Source organism: Glandiceps talaboti, chromosome 16, assembly GCF_964340395.1.
Source record: "Glandiceps talaboti chromosome 16, keGlaTala1.1, whole genome shotgun sequence".
Taxonomy (NCBI): Eukaryota; Metazoa; Hemichordata; class Enteropneusta; family Spengelidae; genus Glandiceps; species Glandiceps talaboti.
The window spans coordinates 88,673-106,509 of record NC_135564.1 but is presented as its reverse complement, the minus strand read 5'-3'; the positions used below and the strand labels follow the sequence as shown (position 1 = coordinate 106,509).

Sequence of the window (17,837 nt, the reverse complement as noted above, 5' to 3'; positions counted from 1 at the left end):
TAGTACGTTGTCAAATGTAAAAGACCATGTACGGTTTGTCCTAACTGTCCGTTGACGTGATGGGTTTCTTCTAAGAATGTACGTATGTCTTAATATCAAACGAAGAAACAAACAAAAGTTTTGTTTCACTTCATTTCCCTATGAACGAGATATTAAGTAGTGTGAACCATTCGATTCCATTCCAGTAAACTATCCACCGGAAATCAATGCTACAAGAATTATTAATGCCATAGTGGGTGAAGAGTTTATAGATCAGGTTATTGTAAATGACCCGGATGGTGATGTCGTTACGTTGACTTTAAGTGATCCACAACCGTCTGGTGCAACACTCTATCAAAGTAAGTACTCCCTCTTTCTGAATATCCCAATTTAGCAATTTGCAAATATAATTTGAGCATGCTCAGAGGCAAATGACAGAGATATTTTATAGTCATGAAATACTGGCTTTTAGTTTTCAACGAAAAGCAAGGAACGAAACGAAGTAAAGTGAAATGAAACGAAGCCAAACAATATGAACGAAATAAAATAACACGAATGAAAAGAAATGAAACAAAGTAAACTGAAGCAATACAAAAGGAACAGGCTTGTAGAGACGAAAAACCCAACTTGATTTTCTTCTACCCTCAACACACACACACACACACACACACACACACACACACACACACACACATACATATATATATATATATATATATATATATATATATATATATATATATATATATATATATATATATATATATATATATATATATATATATATATATATTTAATTTTTAATAGATGGCTCACTTGTATTCGTCCCGGAAAATCTGGATGCTGTTTCCATCAGCTACACAGCATCGGATGGCCTAACTCAGTCCACATTTGCAACTGAAGTCAGGTTATGTAACTGTCAGAATGGTGGAGTCTGTAACTATGATGCGTTTATTGATGGAAGTGATGTTTTAGATGCAAAATTTACAGTGAGTATTTTTTTTTGTATTTTGAGATTTCATCTGAACTAGGTCATAACATTAGTTAGTTAGTTAGTTAGTTAGTTAGTTAGTTAGTTAGTTAGTTAGTTAGTTCGTTAGTTCGTTAGTTAGTTAGTTAGTTAATGAAGTAGTTAGTTAGCTAATTAATTAGTTAATTAGGGAGATTAATTAATTTCTACTTAACGACTGATATTTCTGGGCAATTACTTCGTCTTTCTTCATGCTTGTCAAGCACAATCTGCAACTGAAATTTAATTTTCAGCAATATATCAGTGTACAAAATACATAGCCATCCATCCATCCATCCATCCATCCATCCATCCACTGACTCATCCATATAAAATACTCAGTACTAACCATACAGCATGATAGCGATGGTTTACCAAGCAGAGAAAGGAGTTTTGACCGAGACGAACATTTATTAATTGTTCGGGTTGATATCCGATAAAATGTATCATAATTTCATGTTCATATCTGAATTATGAACATGACGGATTGTTTTAATTATGAGTTGTTGGAGTACTACATTTTAAATCAGGGAGTACATGGCGAATGTGAACATTTGATAAGGTTTTTAAAAAAATCAATTTTCAATCTCTCCATTATTGTTTAGGTTGTCCCCTGTGTGTGCTCAGCTGCTTACACCGGTGATTTTTGTGAGATTGACTATGACGGATGTTTAGACGAGCCATGTTACCCTGGTGTACTGTGCTTCGATAGACCAGCGCCATTGATAGGGGCTGAATGTAGAACTTGCCCCGACGGTCTAGCTGGCAGTGGCTACAAGTGTTTTGGTAAGTTAAAATGACACACTGTCACAAATCAGTGCACTACCACAAAACGGGATACTACCACAAGATGAACAAGAATTTGATGTACATCGATTGACGACGTAAACTGTCATGCAATTGCTTCGAAGTCACATGGAATGACCACTAAAGGCAGACGTCAAAATGGGCAATATGGCGATATACATTAACTTGAAAAACTTAAAAGTTATACAGATGATAATTAAATGCAATTATTGGTACAAATTAATAATCAAATATCTTATCAATCATTTAAAGTCATCTTGTTTGGGTGAACCTCTCCTCCAATGACTATGGTATACTGGTGATACCTGCGTTGATAGCGCTTTTTAAATCGCCGCTTGTGTGAACGGAAGTTAAGGAAAGCGGCACCAAAGACTGTACTTATAGTAAGTCACTTTTATCAAAGCTTTGCCTATGTTTTCAATGAACGTTTCCTTTTGACAGACTTCGACGAGTGTGCTGAAGGACGAGAACAAGACAACTCAACAATCTGTGATCAAATTTGTACAAATACATTTCGTAGTTATGAATGTAGTTGTAACAGTGGTTATGATCTTCATCCAAATGGTAAAAATTGTTTAGGTGAGTATGAACACATAGTTGGCTTCCTTCCAATTATTGGTCAATCTGCTCTCCTCTAGCCAGGGAGTATGAATATGTTATGACACGGTGAGATTTTGAAGTGATCGGAAAAAAAACAATCACTTAGTATCCTAAAGCTTCTATTTGGTACCAACGAAGTGTTATTTTACAAAATACACCGAGGAACTAATCCAGCTGCGACAAAACAAAACAAACCCAACTCCTCCCAAATAAACAGAAAGAAAACAAAAACAAAATAAACAAAGACAAAATAACCCCCATCCGAATGTGCTGAATGATGGTTAAGAACACAATGATGGCGTTGTTGATGATAACCTTGTATCGCAACATTCCTAATGTGAGAGAATCAAGAAACAAGAATTAAACCAAAAAAGAAACACTGGAAATGATCGCAAAATATAACGAGACAGTGCAAACGACAAAACAGTGTGCAAAATTAGTGGTGTTCTGTCTTTAGCTGAGCAACTGTAATTTTTTTTGTTGCAGATAAAAACGAATGTGACCTTAATACTGATAATTGCCATGACAAAGCCACTTGTACGAATACAGATGGTGGCTTTAATTGTACTTGTAACGACGGCTATAGTGATGTCAATGGTGACGGAACGCAGTGTCAAAGTAAGTACTCCGCACTGCCAATTTGTATACAGCAAAAACATGGTTGGCGTGGCATGTCATTCATAGGACACGGTGTTTTCACATAAAGTGTAGATAGGAACTCAATTGTTGCCGTAAAGAGGTAAACGAAACGATATAAGAAAGATATACGATACTTATTTCCGACATTGTTGTCGTAAAGAGTCCAGTTGTTTTATGATTATGCAATACAGATACGATACTTATTTCTATACCGCGTTGTTGTCGTAAAGAGGCTATGTTGTTTTGCGACGACGTAAAAAAGATACGATACTTATTTGCATACGACATTGTATTTTTTATAGACATAGATGAATGCTTAACTAGCCCATGTGATGCCAGTGCTGCATGTCAGGATACAGAGGGTGCCTTTATTTGTACTTGTAATACTGGATACGAAGGCACAGGTCTTGTGTGTACAGGTAAATGTCTCTTTGATTTGATTAGCAATTAGTGACCATTTTCAAAAGCAAAGGACACGACGAACAAAAAAGAAGGACAATAATGACATGTAGAATATACTAAAGCTTTTTTTTTTGAGTGGGGGGGGGGTTCATTCTGATCTAGATTTAGATACTAGTGGGTAGCGACCAATGCACATTAAATGCAAAAAAAATCTGCTCACCTTCAGTTTATATGTGACTTAGGGCCACCAATGATAACAAGACAATAATGTATCAAATGAGATATTGTACGTTGTTCATCTTTGTAGCATCATATCTACACATGTCCTCCAAACACATGTTTGGTTTACCTATCCCAATCTCCAACAGATATCGACGAATGTGCATCATTTCTCGATGACTGTGACCAGCATGCAACGTGTACCAACACCATTGGCTCCTTTACATGTGAATGTAATGACGGCTGGACTGGTAACGGACAAAACTGTACCAATGTTAATGAATGTGACGATCCTAATTTGAATGACTGTCATCCAAGAGCCACGTGCACAGATGTTGTTGGTAGTTACAGCTGTGCATGCCAACTAGGATATACTGGAGATGGCGTGATTTGTCAAGGTAGGAGAACCCATCTCAATACATGTATTGAATACAGTGAAAATGAATGGTTTTCGTCCTGTACGCATTCATGTTTTGAAAATATCAGTCCTATAGCCAAAATGATCTTATTAAATATACGTCCCAATGCTATTTAAAAAGTTAAATAATGTCAGTGTGGTAGTCATATTCCAAGTTGAACGTCAACGTAGCATATAATACAAGTATACGATATACCCCATCTTTAGTATTTGTATTCCATGTATTAACAAATTTCACTTATTTCAAAACTTCTTTTCATGACAGATTTGAACGAATGTACGTCTGGAGATAACTTATGTGCCGTAGGTGTTGGGATATGCACCAATACACAGGGATCTTACGTCTGCGAATGTAAGACTGGATATTCAGGGGACGGTAAAACATGCGAAGGTAAAATTTAAACCAAAATGGACAATTGTATTACTCAAATGATCCAAGCACAAATATTGTTGAACAACCACGTGCACACTTGAAACACACAAATTTGATGGCAAAAGTGTTACAACTGAACGATATGGCGTAATGGGTCAAATTTCTTGTAACAGTAAGACACACATCAAGACTTTCTGGACAAGGATGTAGTGCGGCGTCAAATTTACATTTCGAATTGACGGGAACAAAATTTTGCAACGTTATCGTTTTCAGGTAGTTCTTCGAACGAATTTATTTTATTTTATGAAATAGAAATATAATATGGCTGTGTCGCACTACTGAGAAATGTCGTATTTATCAAACTTTTGTTTCCGACAAGAGCTCTTTCGAAAAGTCTCGGACTCGTCAGACTTATTGCTGACTTTAGTACATTTGTATTGAGTACTGCTATTAACTTAAATGAGGTGTCTAGTCAGACTTATTTCTGCCTTTACTACACTTGTATTGATTACTACTATCATCTTAAATGAGGAGTCTAGTCAGACTTATTTCAGTCTTTACTACACTTGTATTGATTACTACTATCATCTTAAATGAGGTGTCTAGTCAGACTTATTTCTACCTTTACTACACTTGTATTGATTACTACTATCATCTTAAAGGAGGAGTCTAGTCAGACTTATTTCTGCCTTTACTACACTTGTATTGATTACTACTATCATCTTAAAGGAGGAGTCTAGTCAGACTTATTTCTGCCTTTACTACACTTGTATTGATTACTACTATCATCTTAAAGGAGGAGTCTAGTCAGACTTATTTCAGTCTTTAGTACACTTGTATTGATAACTGCTACCAACTTAAAGGAAAAGCCCAGTCAGACTTATTTCTGTCTTTAGTACACTTGTATTGATTACTGCTATCAACTTTAAAGGTGAAGTCCAGTCAGACTTGTTTCAGTCTTTAGTACACTTATATTGATTACTGCTATCATCTTAAAGGAAAAGTACAATCGGGCTTATTTCTGCCGTGAATACACTTGTATTGAGTACTGCTATCAACTAAGCATGATTTGGAGTGGTGAAATAACATATAAGTAACTTATTGAACTTTGAAACCTTGGTGATGACATCACATTTAACATCATTTGTCTTGACACTCTGTATTTGCCAAAATACTCATACAAATACCAGGTTACTAAAATGCTAATTTTGGTTGTCTTTTATTACCTTATAAACAGACATCAATGAATGCACGGATGGATCGGCATTGTGTTCGTCGACCGCAAATTGTACTAACACAGTAGGATCTTATATATGTGAATGTTTACCTGGCTATGCTGGTAATGGTTTTATTTGCAACGGTAAGTTGGACTCAAGTTTGCGAATATTGTTATGTACTGTTTCATGTAACAGATCACATAACTACAGGTTAAGTTATATTCCCTTGGCTGCTTTATTTGACATTTTTTACAGTTAGTAACAATCACGCCGTGTTCCTTCAGGCGCACAAATTTAAAAATCTCGAATATTTGAGAGATATTCTGAGGCAAACGCGTACATACTTATTTGGAATGGTCGGCGATGATGACTGAGAAAACCTTTGCAGATGTGATGATTCAATTTATCGAAGGCTAACCCTGATCGATAAGGAAACAGGACAACACCATATGTGCACTGTATTTAGTATTTATTAACGTTACTAATACAATGAAAGAATGATTTCACATGCTTTCCAATTCCAGTGGAACTTTGGTGTATTTGTCAACAGGAAAATTGATATGAAACAGTAAAAAGTCACTGGCATTGTAAATAACGTTAACTGAACTGCATACTCGTAGTCACATTTACTTTTCTTTGATATTACCACAGATATCGACGAGTGTGTCAGGCCTCTGAATACCATATGTGATCCTGACCTTGGAATCTGTTTAAACACCATTGGTGGTTATGAGTGTCAGTGCAGCAGTGGTTACCAAGGAGATGGCTCAAACTGCACAGGTTAGTCTGAAATAGTGGACGAATTAACAAATTAACAAAAAGCAAAGGAACAATAAAATAATCATCACAATAAGGGTTTATTTTCTATCACTCCCTTGTACTCTCCTTATTGATGAGTTAATAATATTTACATAAGTTGTTAATTGAGTGGAAGACAAGCACTCACATTTCCCTCGTATCTCGGGAATTTACAGGTTGGATCGAGATAAATTTGGGAAATGATGTAAACTTTCAATGATATAATCATTTAGAATTACATTAAAGAAAACTGAGGAAAATAAGGATTAGTAATACTACATAAAATTTCATTTAATTGACAGATGTTGATGAATGTGCTGTTAATGATGGAAACTGTAATCACGATTTGTGTTCTAATCTGCCGGGCGGGTTTCAGTGTTCATGTAGAGATGGTTACGTCCTAGCTGATGATGGTATTACATGCAAGGGTGAGTGGTCTATTATTAAACTGAGTATAACTTTTGCACACTTTCAAAGGCGCGTTATGGTAATACTGTAGAAATATTCAATACAGTCGAAAATGCCTAACAATTTTGTTAGTTCCCGATGTATCATCTCAGAGTTCTATCTTTGACAATTTTGAGATCTGCCATAAAATTGATACAAAGCCAAGTTATCAACTCCTTCTTTTAAGCTGTATATATGTATCAAGAGATCGCATAAATCTGGTAAAGATATAATACTATTCATATTCATATGCTTATTTGATGTTCAGATATCGATGACTGCTATCTGGGTACAGATACATGTGACCAGGGCTGCACGAACAGCACGGCAACAGAGTATTCTTGTTACTGCTATGCAGGTTTTGAAGACGATGGTAGTGGTGGCTGCCAACGTAAGTTATTTTCTGTCGTAAGAAACATGTCCATGACATTACTATGTCCAGAACGCTGTAATCTATTCTGAGTGTGGTCAAAACCATTTCAAATTTTACATGACGAAGACCCTGCGTATGGCAGATACAACAGCGTTTCATATCGTAACGTTTTGATGAATGTTAGACTTGTTCATTGTGGGCCATACACGAGATTGAAGATTATTGGCTATCATGTACAAGTATTGCAGAGAATTTGGACATTACTTCATGAGAAGATAAACTTTTAGTTACTTCAGTAACATTAATTCATCACAATTAATAGTAATGAAGGTGTTTTGTTTTGTAAATACAATTTAATGTTTGATTATTTTTTCCCATCCTATAGCGATCATTCCTTGTAACACAACCTGTACAAATGGTGTCTGTTTTGTTCTGAGTGGCGTTGATACTTGCCAGTGTTTGAGAGGTTACAAATTTGATGGAGTGAACTCAACAGTCTGTGTTGGTAGGTATCCATACAAATGGTTTTGGACGTATGCAGCACCTTCGGAGGGTGCGGTCGCTTCCTTCTGTTTGTCCATTGTGTCACTTTAATGGTTTATTGTTCTTTGTAGGACTCTCATTTTCGATAGCTAGATCCCTGAATGTTACATGGGACAGAGATTAGTGCACTGTACCCCATAAGGTCGTGCACATGGCCTGCTAGAATTCTGCACTGAGTTCACAAACCGAAAACAACAAATATTTATTTACAATGTAGGGTTAAAAAACAACAACAACAACAACAACAACAACAACAACAACAACAACAACAACAACAACTGTGGTATTTTCAGTAATGTTCACCCATACTATTTTGTCTGAATGACCTGATCACTCACCAAATTTTGTCATAAAACTTGAAATCTATGACAAGTATGTGAATGACGCTAACTTTGTAGAGGTAATGCGAAATTAGAGTTATAATATGACAAACTAAATTTTGATTGTGGGGAATGACAAGTATGTGAATGACGCTAGCTTTGTAGACGTAATGCGAAATTAGAGTTCTAATATGACAAACTAAATTGTGGAGAATATGGGATTTAGGATGGATGAGAAACAATTGCAAATTGATACTATTGTGACTTACAATAAGTGTATGTTTAAATGTTCAGATATTGATGAATCAACCGACCCTGATTACCCTCACCGGTGTGAACAGATAGTCACTAACACAATTCCAGGCTATAACTGCAGTTGCAACGAAGGATACACCATCACTGCTGACCAAAGAACTTGTACAGGTACCATGTTTTCCAAAACTCCTTTATTTCTACAGAATTTATTCACATTTCCAATGTCTCCACTTTAAATCAACAACATACGGGATGGTTCGCTATAAACTTACTTTATACACTTGGAAGTCTTTATTAGTTTCATAGTATTCCACCTTTTGAAAACACCCATTCTTCTTCTTTCGATTTGGACATCCAACTTTCATTGTAATAATAATTAAATAATACTAACTATATAATAACAATAGCACTTGTAAAGCCCCATATATCCTAAAATTCATAGGCGCTGAGCACTACAAAAGCGATAAAAACTGCTAGTTGAAAACACACTAAAATATTGGCCAAGTAAACTTTTCTATCATTGAAGCAACTATTCTATTCACACTTATGATCACATTGTTTATAACTTACATAGTGTATGAGTTGTGATTTTTGATGGCTGTCACCACCAGAGTGTATCATTTACAATTTTAGTTTGAAAGCTTGCCACTACCCTACCTACATAGTAAACTTGAACTAGCGTCGGGAAACTTTCAAATATGAATTTGTTACACCACGAAACAATTTACACTGTCACTAATTGGTTTCACCAGCAAGCATTTGTGTTATTTTGAATAAATAACTAGCCAAGTTCTAAGACTAACACTAAGTTTAGTATATTCTTGTAAAAACTGATTACGTGATTGAAAAATAACTGTTTCCCCACAGACTTGGATGAATGCAGGGAAGGCACATATGATTGTACCGCATTTGAAGTTTGTGTCAACAGATTTGGTAGTTACGAATGTGTCTGTGATACTGGATTTGAAAATGTTACAGGAGTCTGTCAAGGTAATACATGAGATTAATATCTGGATATTTATTACACTAGAACAGTTGAAAATATAGAATATTTTGAAAAAAATTGAAACGCCGTATATATCATGATATCACAGCATAGGTTTTATGACACAGTGAATTAATTGCATCTCCGTTTTACATTATAATTCTGTATGACACGATAAAGAGAAAAAATAATAGTTCTTAAACCACAATGTCTCGACAAGAACGGCCATTACACATCTTTGTCCTTCTGTGATGACAGTTATCATGTCTGAGATAAAATTAAATCATTTTTTTGTTTCTGTTCATTAGATATTGATGAATGTAATGGTGCTAATGGCTGTGATGCTTTCGCCAATTGTACCAACACTGTTGGTTCCTATTTGTGTAACTGCCTACAAGGTTACATGGGTGATGGCTATATATGTGCAGGTTGGTTCATGTCAACTATACAGAATATTTCTGTCTTTTTTGTTAGTAAATTACAAGCAACACCTTTTTATCTATTTGGGTTCTTGTTTTCTTAGCAATGTGTAAATTTTATATCATAATCTTCATGTTTTGGTTACCTCTTTTAAAGTTTACACTTTACAAGTGAAATTGCATTTTTCCAGTTTAATTGTGGGCAACAACCCCCTCCATTTCTAGAATGAATGTCAATTAAATTGACAGGTTGATTTTAGGTAATCATGTGATTTTAAGGCACTTATCTTGCTGCAAGGCTTGAAACATTCAACTTGTTTTAACTGCATCAGTTAGCTCATAAGACTTATGAAAGATTTGGTTTTAGTCATTTGTACGTAAATGTTAATAGTAATTGACTTTCAACAGAGACTGTGGAAAGGCAACGGGTTATTTATGTACTATAAAATTGTTTAGCAAATGGCAATATTAAACCTATGGGACACATTCCTTTGATTGTGTCTGAGCATGCTCTGTTTGCATTGCAGCAGCGAAATGTTAACTTTTCAACTATCTTTCTAGATGTCAATGAGTGTAATGACCCTACGTCTTGTGACGTCAATGCCGACTGTGTGAATAATGAAGGCTCCTACAATTGTACTTGTCATAGTGGATACACGGGGGATGGATCTAGTTGTCAGGGTACGTGTCGAACATTTTTTATTTCTTTTGAGGTTACGTAGATGTTTATCTTTGACAAGGATACATCGAACCAGTTCACGTAGTAGTTTAAACATATCAAAACTAAAACAGGAAAATATTTAAAAGTTTCCAGTGAGCAGCGTTTTCAAGGATTTTGTATTTTCAGTAGGTGCGGTAACCATGGTAACTGTTACATAAATTTTGAAGTAGAATGAGCCTCTGGGAAGAATTTTGTTAAAAAATAAAATAAAAATCTCTCTAAACTTCGTGAAATAGAAATTTGCTGGTCGGCCGTCTTTTTCGTCTTCCCAAGGAAATCGTTATTTTCCAGTAGGCTAAAAGTGGAACACCAATCCAGGACGCGAGGGCATTTGTGTACACTATGGTTCGTAATGAGTTATTTTATGATTTTACATCACTTACATTACGCGCGATTGCCGAAAATACGGAGTGAAAATTATTGGCTGTGTATTGTTTAATGGTAGCCCCCATATTAGTGGACGAGCGTTGTCTAATGGGCTCGCCTCTTAAATATGGAATGGTTGAACATTGTGCGTTCATGGGTATCGAATACATGCACCAGTCCATGGGAGATTTTTGTGTCATAATCGTTAAATTGTCTTAGCACTTCCTCGTCTGATTGGCTAGAGTAATTTTTGCAGCTGTCTATCATTCTTTGTTCGCTGTTTAGTGACCACATTTCAAGTCCATAACATGTCAACTTTCTTTTTCCCAACTACTATAGGAAAAATAAAAAAAGACAGTTGACAACATATTCCTTCCAGAAATTTGTCAAGAATAACAAATTCAAAACATTTTAAATATTATCAGACGCAAAAATCTCCCACGGGACTGGTGCCAGTCTAAATGTGCATGTGTTCGATACTCATGTTCATCATATCTAGATGTTCATGAGTATCGAACACATGTTCGAACACGCAATAATATTCAACCATTCCATATTTATGAGGCAAGCTCTTGAGACAATACTCGTCCGCTAATAATGGCTACCACTAAAACAATAGAGACCAATAATGGCTACCACTAAAACAATAGAGACCAATAATGGCTACCACTAAAACAATAGAGACCAATAATGTTTACTCTGTATTTTACGGCAATCGTGCATATAATGTAAGTGATGTAAGATCATAAATTGACTCACTACAACCCAAAGCGTACACAAATGCCTTATTTCCTGGAATGGTGTTCCCCTTTAAACGGTATTCGGCTACCATATTGGATTCTACGATGGCTTAATAATTTTAAAAACATTTTGAATCTATTTCAAACATTTGTACGGTTACCCCTGATTCTTTTCTTGATTTTAATTTTGAATTTGTTGGGAATTTTTAAAATCCGCAGTAAACAGTTTGTTTAGAGGCCCACGTCAACTCGTTCTAAAATTACTATAAATTTGGTGAACGTTCGCATGATAAATGTATTACATGTTTATCTGTATAAGCCGTGTTTACTTTCAAATTGTGAATTTGTATCTCTTTTGTTTGTTTTTCTATATGTAAATGTTATTCTTTATACTTTATTGTATTCTACTGATGTCTGTTAATATGGAAAAGTTGCAAAAAAGTTATTATTAATGTCTACTATCTTATGTAGTAAATGAGTCTTTGTATACTTCTATACCATATTATCTAGATATAAACGAATGTAACCTTAATGTGGATAACTGTCATTCGGATGCAATATGTAACAACACTGATGGATCATTTACCTGTACCTGTAATTCTGGTTACCAAGGAGACGGCACTCTGTGTCTAGGTAATATATATGTATATATATATATATTTTCTTGTGACAATGTCAAATAATGATATCAGATTGTATGATCACTTCTGAGTGTTCCCTATTGTGTGTATTGCTGTGATTAGGGATCAGGTAGTGCCCTGTCCTTTCCAAGTTTCAAAAAGTGTACAATAACGACGAAATTCAATAAATTCTTATTTTGCAATAGAATATTCTTTAAATATTTTCATGCATATTTTTTCACTAGATGTAAATGAATGTGCACTTCCTGATGGCGATTCTCGGAAGGCTAATTGCCATGCTTATGCAACATGTAATAATACACAGGGAAGCTATCAGTGTACATGTATCGATGGTTTCCAAGGCAATGGAGTCACATGTGAAGGTATATTCCCCAATTTCTCAGTTTATTATAGTTATGAAAAAAAGGATGGTGAACGTTGAAACTTGTATTGATTAGTAAGAGTGAAAAAAGCCAACACTTTTAACATTATATTCATAAACACCTAACCGAGTTGTTTTTACAGATACAAGCGCTACTTTTGGCATACAATTTTGATAACATGTCTGGCAACATTACCTGAATGAGCAACCTCAGGTAGCTTTATTTCAACATATAACTTTTCAGTCTTGTTTAGATGGTGTACTGTGTCACAACTGTGTAATGGAGGGCTAGCCATGTCGACTAGTCACTATCGTTTTGAAAGCACCAACCACCCAATCACCATTCAGTGTTTTTGGCCACTTTTTAGGAATCTTAAATATTATCATGTGCCAAATATATCTATCTTTACATGTTTACCATTTCAGATATCGATGAATGTGCAAGTGCAGCTACGAACGATTGTGGGGCCAACGCAGTGTGTGAAAACATCGACCAATCCTACATCTGTACTTGCTCGTCCGGCTACCGTTCCCAGGGCAGATATAATTGCGATGAAATCGATGAATGCAAAGAAAACCCGGATATTTGTGACAGTAATGCTGCCTGCACGAATAGCCCTGGAACCTATAGTTGTGACTGTAACTCTGGATTTACAGGCAATGGCACTTTTTGTAACGGTATGACCGCAATTTCTCTCACATCATTTCAGACATAAATTTAGTGTACGAATGTTCCCATTTTTTTGTAGGAATCAGCAAATCGTAAACACTTATCATAATAACAGTTTCCCAGATGACTCCTGTTGACTATTAAAAGGAAACCCCTTTAAATGATTGTTTTGAGAACTCCCACTAAACTTTCATAGATTACAAATTGTTCGATCTCACCAGTTCTTGGAATACCCATCATGAGTTTTCAAGATTATCGTGTGAAGATGTCTGCAGGAGATTCATCCATTATACTTTTAAGCTTCGCCTCGAGCTGTTTTGATGTCAGATCTAAAGTTGCCTACATTTAAAATTAATTAATTTAACTCAACCAAGACATTTGAACCAAGACATCACTTGTCCAAATCTGACTACAAGACTTCTGGATTGTCTTCACAACACTATCTGATCGCTCTGTCGTGTGGTGACCAAATTTATTTTTCTACCTACTGTAAATTCCATTGCAGATGTGAATGAATGCTTATTGGATGACGACAACGACTGTGATCCTGTGGCCTTCTGTTTTAATTTTGTCGGTACCTATGCATGTAGATGTCCTGGAGGTTATTTGTCACTTAACGAAACAGAAGGCACACGGTGTGGAGGTAAGAAGTTACAAATTAATTAACTCAATCGTTCTATCTCTGTTATGGTATTTACTCTGCCAATGTGTCTTCAATGGCACCCAACACTATCTTCAAACGGCGGAGAGGGTCATATTGAAACCTTATAGTTATAAAAAAAAACCAATGCACTAAACTTTTTCCCCCGAAGACGAGCCGTCTTGACGGTGTATCCATCCAACACGAATCATACTCGTCTTGATGATGTAATACTGTATTGACATTGATTTAATGGGACTATACAACCGCTTTTGAAAATGTGGAATAAAACTTATTATTTTTTTTGATAATCTTTGTCTATTTTAAAGTTATATTAGTCACAATATGACACGTCTTAAATTTTTCCCTCAAGATTTCGATGAATGTGAATATAACACCGATGACTGCGATTCTGTTGCTGGCGAGTGTCACAACACAGCTGGAAGCTATTTCTGTGAATGTAATACTGGATATAGCGGCGACGGAACTACTTGTACAGGTATGTATGTATGTATGTATGTATGTATGTATGTATGTATGTATGTATGTATGTATGTATGGATGTATGTGTGCATGTGTGTGTGCATGTGTGTGCGTGTGGGTGGGTGGGTGGGTGGGTGAGTGAGTGAGTGAGTGAGTGAGTGAGTGAGTGAGTGTGTGTGTGTGAGTGTGTGTGTGTGTGTGTGTGTGTGTGTGTGTGTGTGTGTGTGTGTGTGTGTGTGTGTGTCATTTTCCAAAGCATTTGAAATTAAACTATATTTTATACAGCTAACTTACTATTCATTCATGAATCTTAACCCTCTTTACTTTGCAGATATCGATGAATGTAAAACCAAACCCTGTGATTCCCAGGCTAACGAAAGATGTAAGAATATACCTGGAAGCTACAATTGTGAATGTTTGTCAGGATACTACAGACAAAACAATACCTGTCAAGGTAAATTTGTTTATCTTTGTCATTGCATATTATGCCATGTTTTGTGCATAGTGTTGCATTTTACATCATTTGACTAATTTTGTATTCTCCGACACCAGTTAAGTCTGAAATTTAAAAAATGCGACATTTCTTATTCTCAGTTGTTCAATATTGTGTCCAGTCTCACAAAGACAAAGCCTCGTAGACAAAGCCTTATTCAGCGTTGTCTTTTAGTTCCAACGGGCAACACATGGAGAGAGCTATCTATTACATTAGGTTCCGTCCGTGTATGCGCGTGTGTGTTCACCCTCATGTCTCTGTCATGCACCGATTGACATGAAGCAAAACTTGGCAAATGGTAACATGCTATGTGTTACATTTGTACATCACGTTGTATTGTGATCATTGTTGTATATGGATTCACCCTCATATCTTTGCACCAGCCAATTTCAACCAAACGTAGTACAAAGGTTATATGCTATGTGAGACATGCACATCATTTTGTGTTGCGACTGAATCAAATATAACCGAATGGCGGCCATATTTGTTCTTAAATGTCACAATATGCATCATAACGTTATAGGTCTAATAAGTAGTGACCCCATTCAAGCGCCTACATCCATATTATCAAATATGAGCTTTCTTTTAAAACTTGGCCTCTGACCTTGAAAGGCTTCTTCAAGGTCAAATAGCCAAATTTGGATTCTCTTCATAGTTTTTTGAAGGAAACATTTCAAGTGATAATATTTTAACCATAACTTGGGTTTGGCATTGTGAGGCATACACAAGTCACTTAATTTAATGACCTTGACCTGTATAGCAAAATGGCAGCCATATTTGTGATAGAAAAACAAATTTTGTCTGTTATCTCCAAGTCAAAAAGTTCAATACATAGACTCCATTTAAGTGTCTATACCCCAAAGGTCAGCCTTTTAATACCTTGACCTTTGATTTCCATATTCAAGGTCAAATAGCAAATTGGTCAAATTATAAAAAGTTGTATCTAGAAACACCATTAAATTTGCAACATAACTTTGCCATATATAAAACACACAAGCTGGGGCTATGCCTTCGATTGAAGTGCTGTTGTTCATATTATTAACACGGTAAATTACACAAATGGTAAGAAACAAAATATACTTGTAGAATTCCAATCAAATACATACATACATACATACATACATACATACATACATACATACATACATGCATACAATAATAGCTTTAGCCCAAATATCATACACTTTATATGACTTGTTTCGTGTTCTATTTTCTCATTCGATTTGTATTATTCTGTTTTGTGTCACAGAGGTCGTAACATTTGAAGCCTCTGTTGTTTTCATCGGTGGGGATGATTTGGAATGGACTTATACATCTGAGCTGGCGTCTTCAGGTTCTGCTTTGTTTCAAGAGTATGCGACAATCATCGAGCCAACCGTAAGTGCTAAGTGCCATAGTCCCTTAAAATAGTTTTTAAGAAGTCAACGACTACTATATTTGTTATTAAGGGACCGGTCAGTTTCCCCGGCCTGGGGGTCGGGGTCGATGGATTTTTCCATCGGGCCGACAAAAAGTCACTTAGCCCCCCTCTCTGTACAACTAACAACAGGTTGACCCCCCATCACTTAATTCTAAAAAATGATGACCCCATATATCATTATTCACACATGTATTTTCTATCGTGAATCAACGTTGACTGCTTGACTGTATCGCAAATACTTTATAAGAGCCCAACCATTTCAGGCAGTAACCGCCAAGATATACAAGACAGCACCATCAAGTATCAGAAACTATTCTTTATAAATAGGGTTGAAATGTGTACTTACAAAGTTAAATGGCATCGTTATAGTAAAGGTTGGCACATCTAATGGTATTACTGGTAGGGGAGAGTTTGAGTTTCTCTATTTTAAGAGTCTTTTAAGGCAATTTTAGACTATCTTGGCAATAATTTCAGTCTTTAAAAGACAATGTCATCTAAAATTAATGTAGGGTTAAAATAAAAGAAACGTTTAATACCAGTACAAGGGTTGATGCATCTGATTGTTGGTTGAATGCATGAAGGATCTTTTGGATGAGGAACTCTTAGGGGTTCTCCCCTAGATCTGTTAGGTTTTTTGACTCTATTATTGCAATTTTTAGCATATTCAAAGCCTTTGAGGTAATTTCACAGCTCCGAAAAGCTAAAGTTAAGTAAGTTAAATGAGTTTCGTATGTGACATAAAAATGGGTCCGTACCATTGGTATAGTGGCATTACTATTGTTGCTATAATAAAGGCACTTGTATGCTAGAGAACTTTAGGTGATTATACCTATTCCTGTGTATAATAGAAACTGGAATCTGATGAAATGTGGTGATTTGTAGTATCGATAACATGTAGTGTCCGAAAGAGAAAGTGCATTAATCCCTTCATACTGAACAGTAGAATAATTTAGATTAATTTCTTTTATAAACTGTCTATGAAGATTACCATTATGACATTTTAAAGTTAACTTTTGCTCCCCCCAAGTGCGATATAAGTGAAGCATTGATTGTGAAACAGTGAAGTATTCACATGTCATATTCTGTAATTAGTGTCGTAGGTAATACATGCACATATATATATGTATATATATATATATGTATATGTATGTGTATGTGCATGTGCATGTGCATGTGCATGTGTATGTGTATGTGTATGTGTATGTGTATCATGTATAGTTATGTTGTATATGTATATAATGTCTAGTTATGTTTTAAAAATTGATTTAAGAAATAGGGACAAGAACAAATACCACAGTTCAGACAAGATCATATGCCATCGTAGAAATGGATTTTTCTACCACCACCACCACCACAAAACAAGATGACCCCCCCCTGTCAATTTCAAAAACAGGTTGACCCCCTGCCAATCCACCCCCAGGCTGAAGAAACTGACCTATCCCTAAAGTACACACAGAATAGGGTATTTTGTATAGTCACTTGTTCTTGACTCTCTATAA

The 17,837-nt window shown here is 35.7% G+C and overlaps 1 protein-coding gene across 1 annotated transcript in view; it reads left to right on the top strand.

Annotated features, from left to right (window-relative positions):
- Positions 1 to 17,837, top strand: part of LOC144447650 (uncharacterized) — a 43,188-nt gene that overhangs the window by 16,615 nt on the left and 8,736 nt on the right. The window contains exons 21-44 of the mRNA XM_078137727.1: positions 186 to 338; positions 787 to 968; positions 1,594 to 1,774; positions 2,237 to 2,374; positions 2,882 to 3,013; positions 3,337 to 3,453; positions 3,805 to 4,053; positions 4,339 to 4,464; positions 5,684 to 5,806; positions 6,315 to 6,443; positions 6,764 to 6,889; positions 7,177 to 7,299; positions 7,667 to 7,786; positions 8,439 to 8,567; positions 9,267 to 9,389; positions 9,693 to 9,812; positions 10,365 to 10,484; positions 12,141 to 12,263; positions 12,496 to 12,633; positions 13,059 to 13,310; positions 13,808 to 13,945; positions 14,316 to 14,441; positions 14,757 to 14,879; positions 16,168 to 16,295. Of these exons, the coding sequence (XP_077993853.1) occupies positions 186 to 338; positions 787 to 968; positions 1,594 to 1,774; positions 2,237 to 2,374; positions 2,882 to 3,013; positions 3,337 to 3,453; positions 3,805 to 4,053; positions 4,339 to 4,464; positions 5,684 to 5,806; positions 6,315 to 6,443; positions 6,764 to 6,889; positions 7,177 to 7,299; positions 7,667 to 7,786; positions 8,439 to 8,567; positions 9,267 to 9,389; positions 9,693 to 9,812; positions 10,365 to 10,484; positions 12,141 to 12,263; positions 12,496 to 12,633; positions 13,059 to 13,310; positions 13,808 to 13,945; positions 14,316 to 14,441; positions 14,757 to 14,879; positions 16,168 to 16,295 (3,419 nt within the window). The remainder of the gene's footprint in view (positions 1 to 185; positions 339 to 786; positions 969 to 1,593; positions 1,775 to 2,236; positions 2,375 to 2,881; positions 3,014 to 3,336; positions 3,454 to 3,804; positions 4,054 to 4,338; positions 4,465 to 5,683; positions 5,807 to 6,314; positions 6,444 to 6,763; positions 6,890 to 7,176; positions 7,300 to 7,666; positions 7,787 to 8,438; positions 8,568 to 9,266; positions 9,390 to 9,692; positions 9,813 to 10,364; positions 10,485 to 12,140; positions 12,264 to 12,495; positions 12,634 to 13,058; positions 13,311 to 13,807; positions 13,946 to 14,315; positions 14,442 to 14,756; positions 14,880 to 16,167; positions 16,296 to 17,837) is intronic.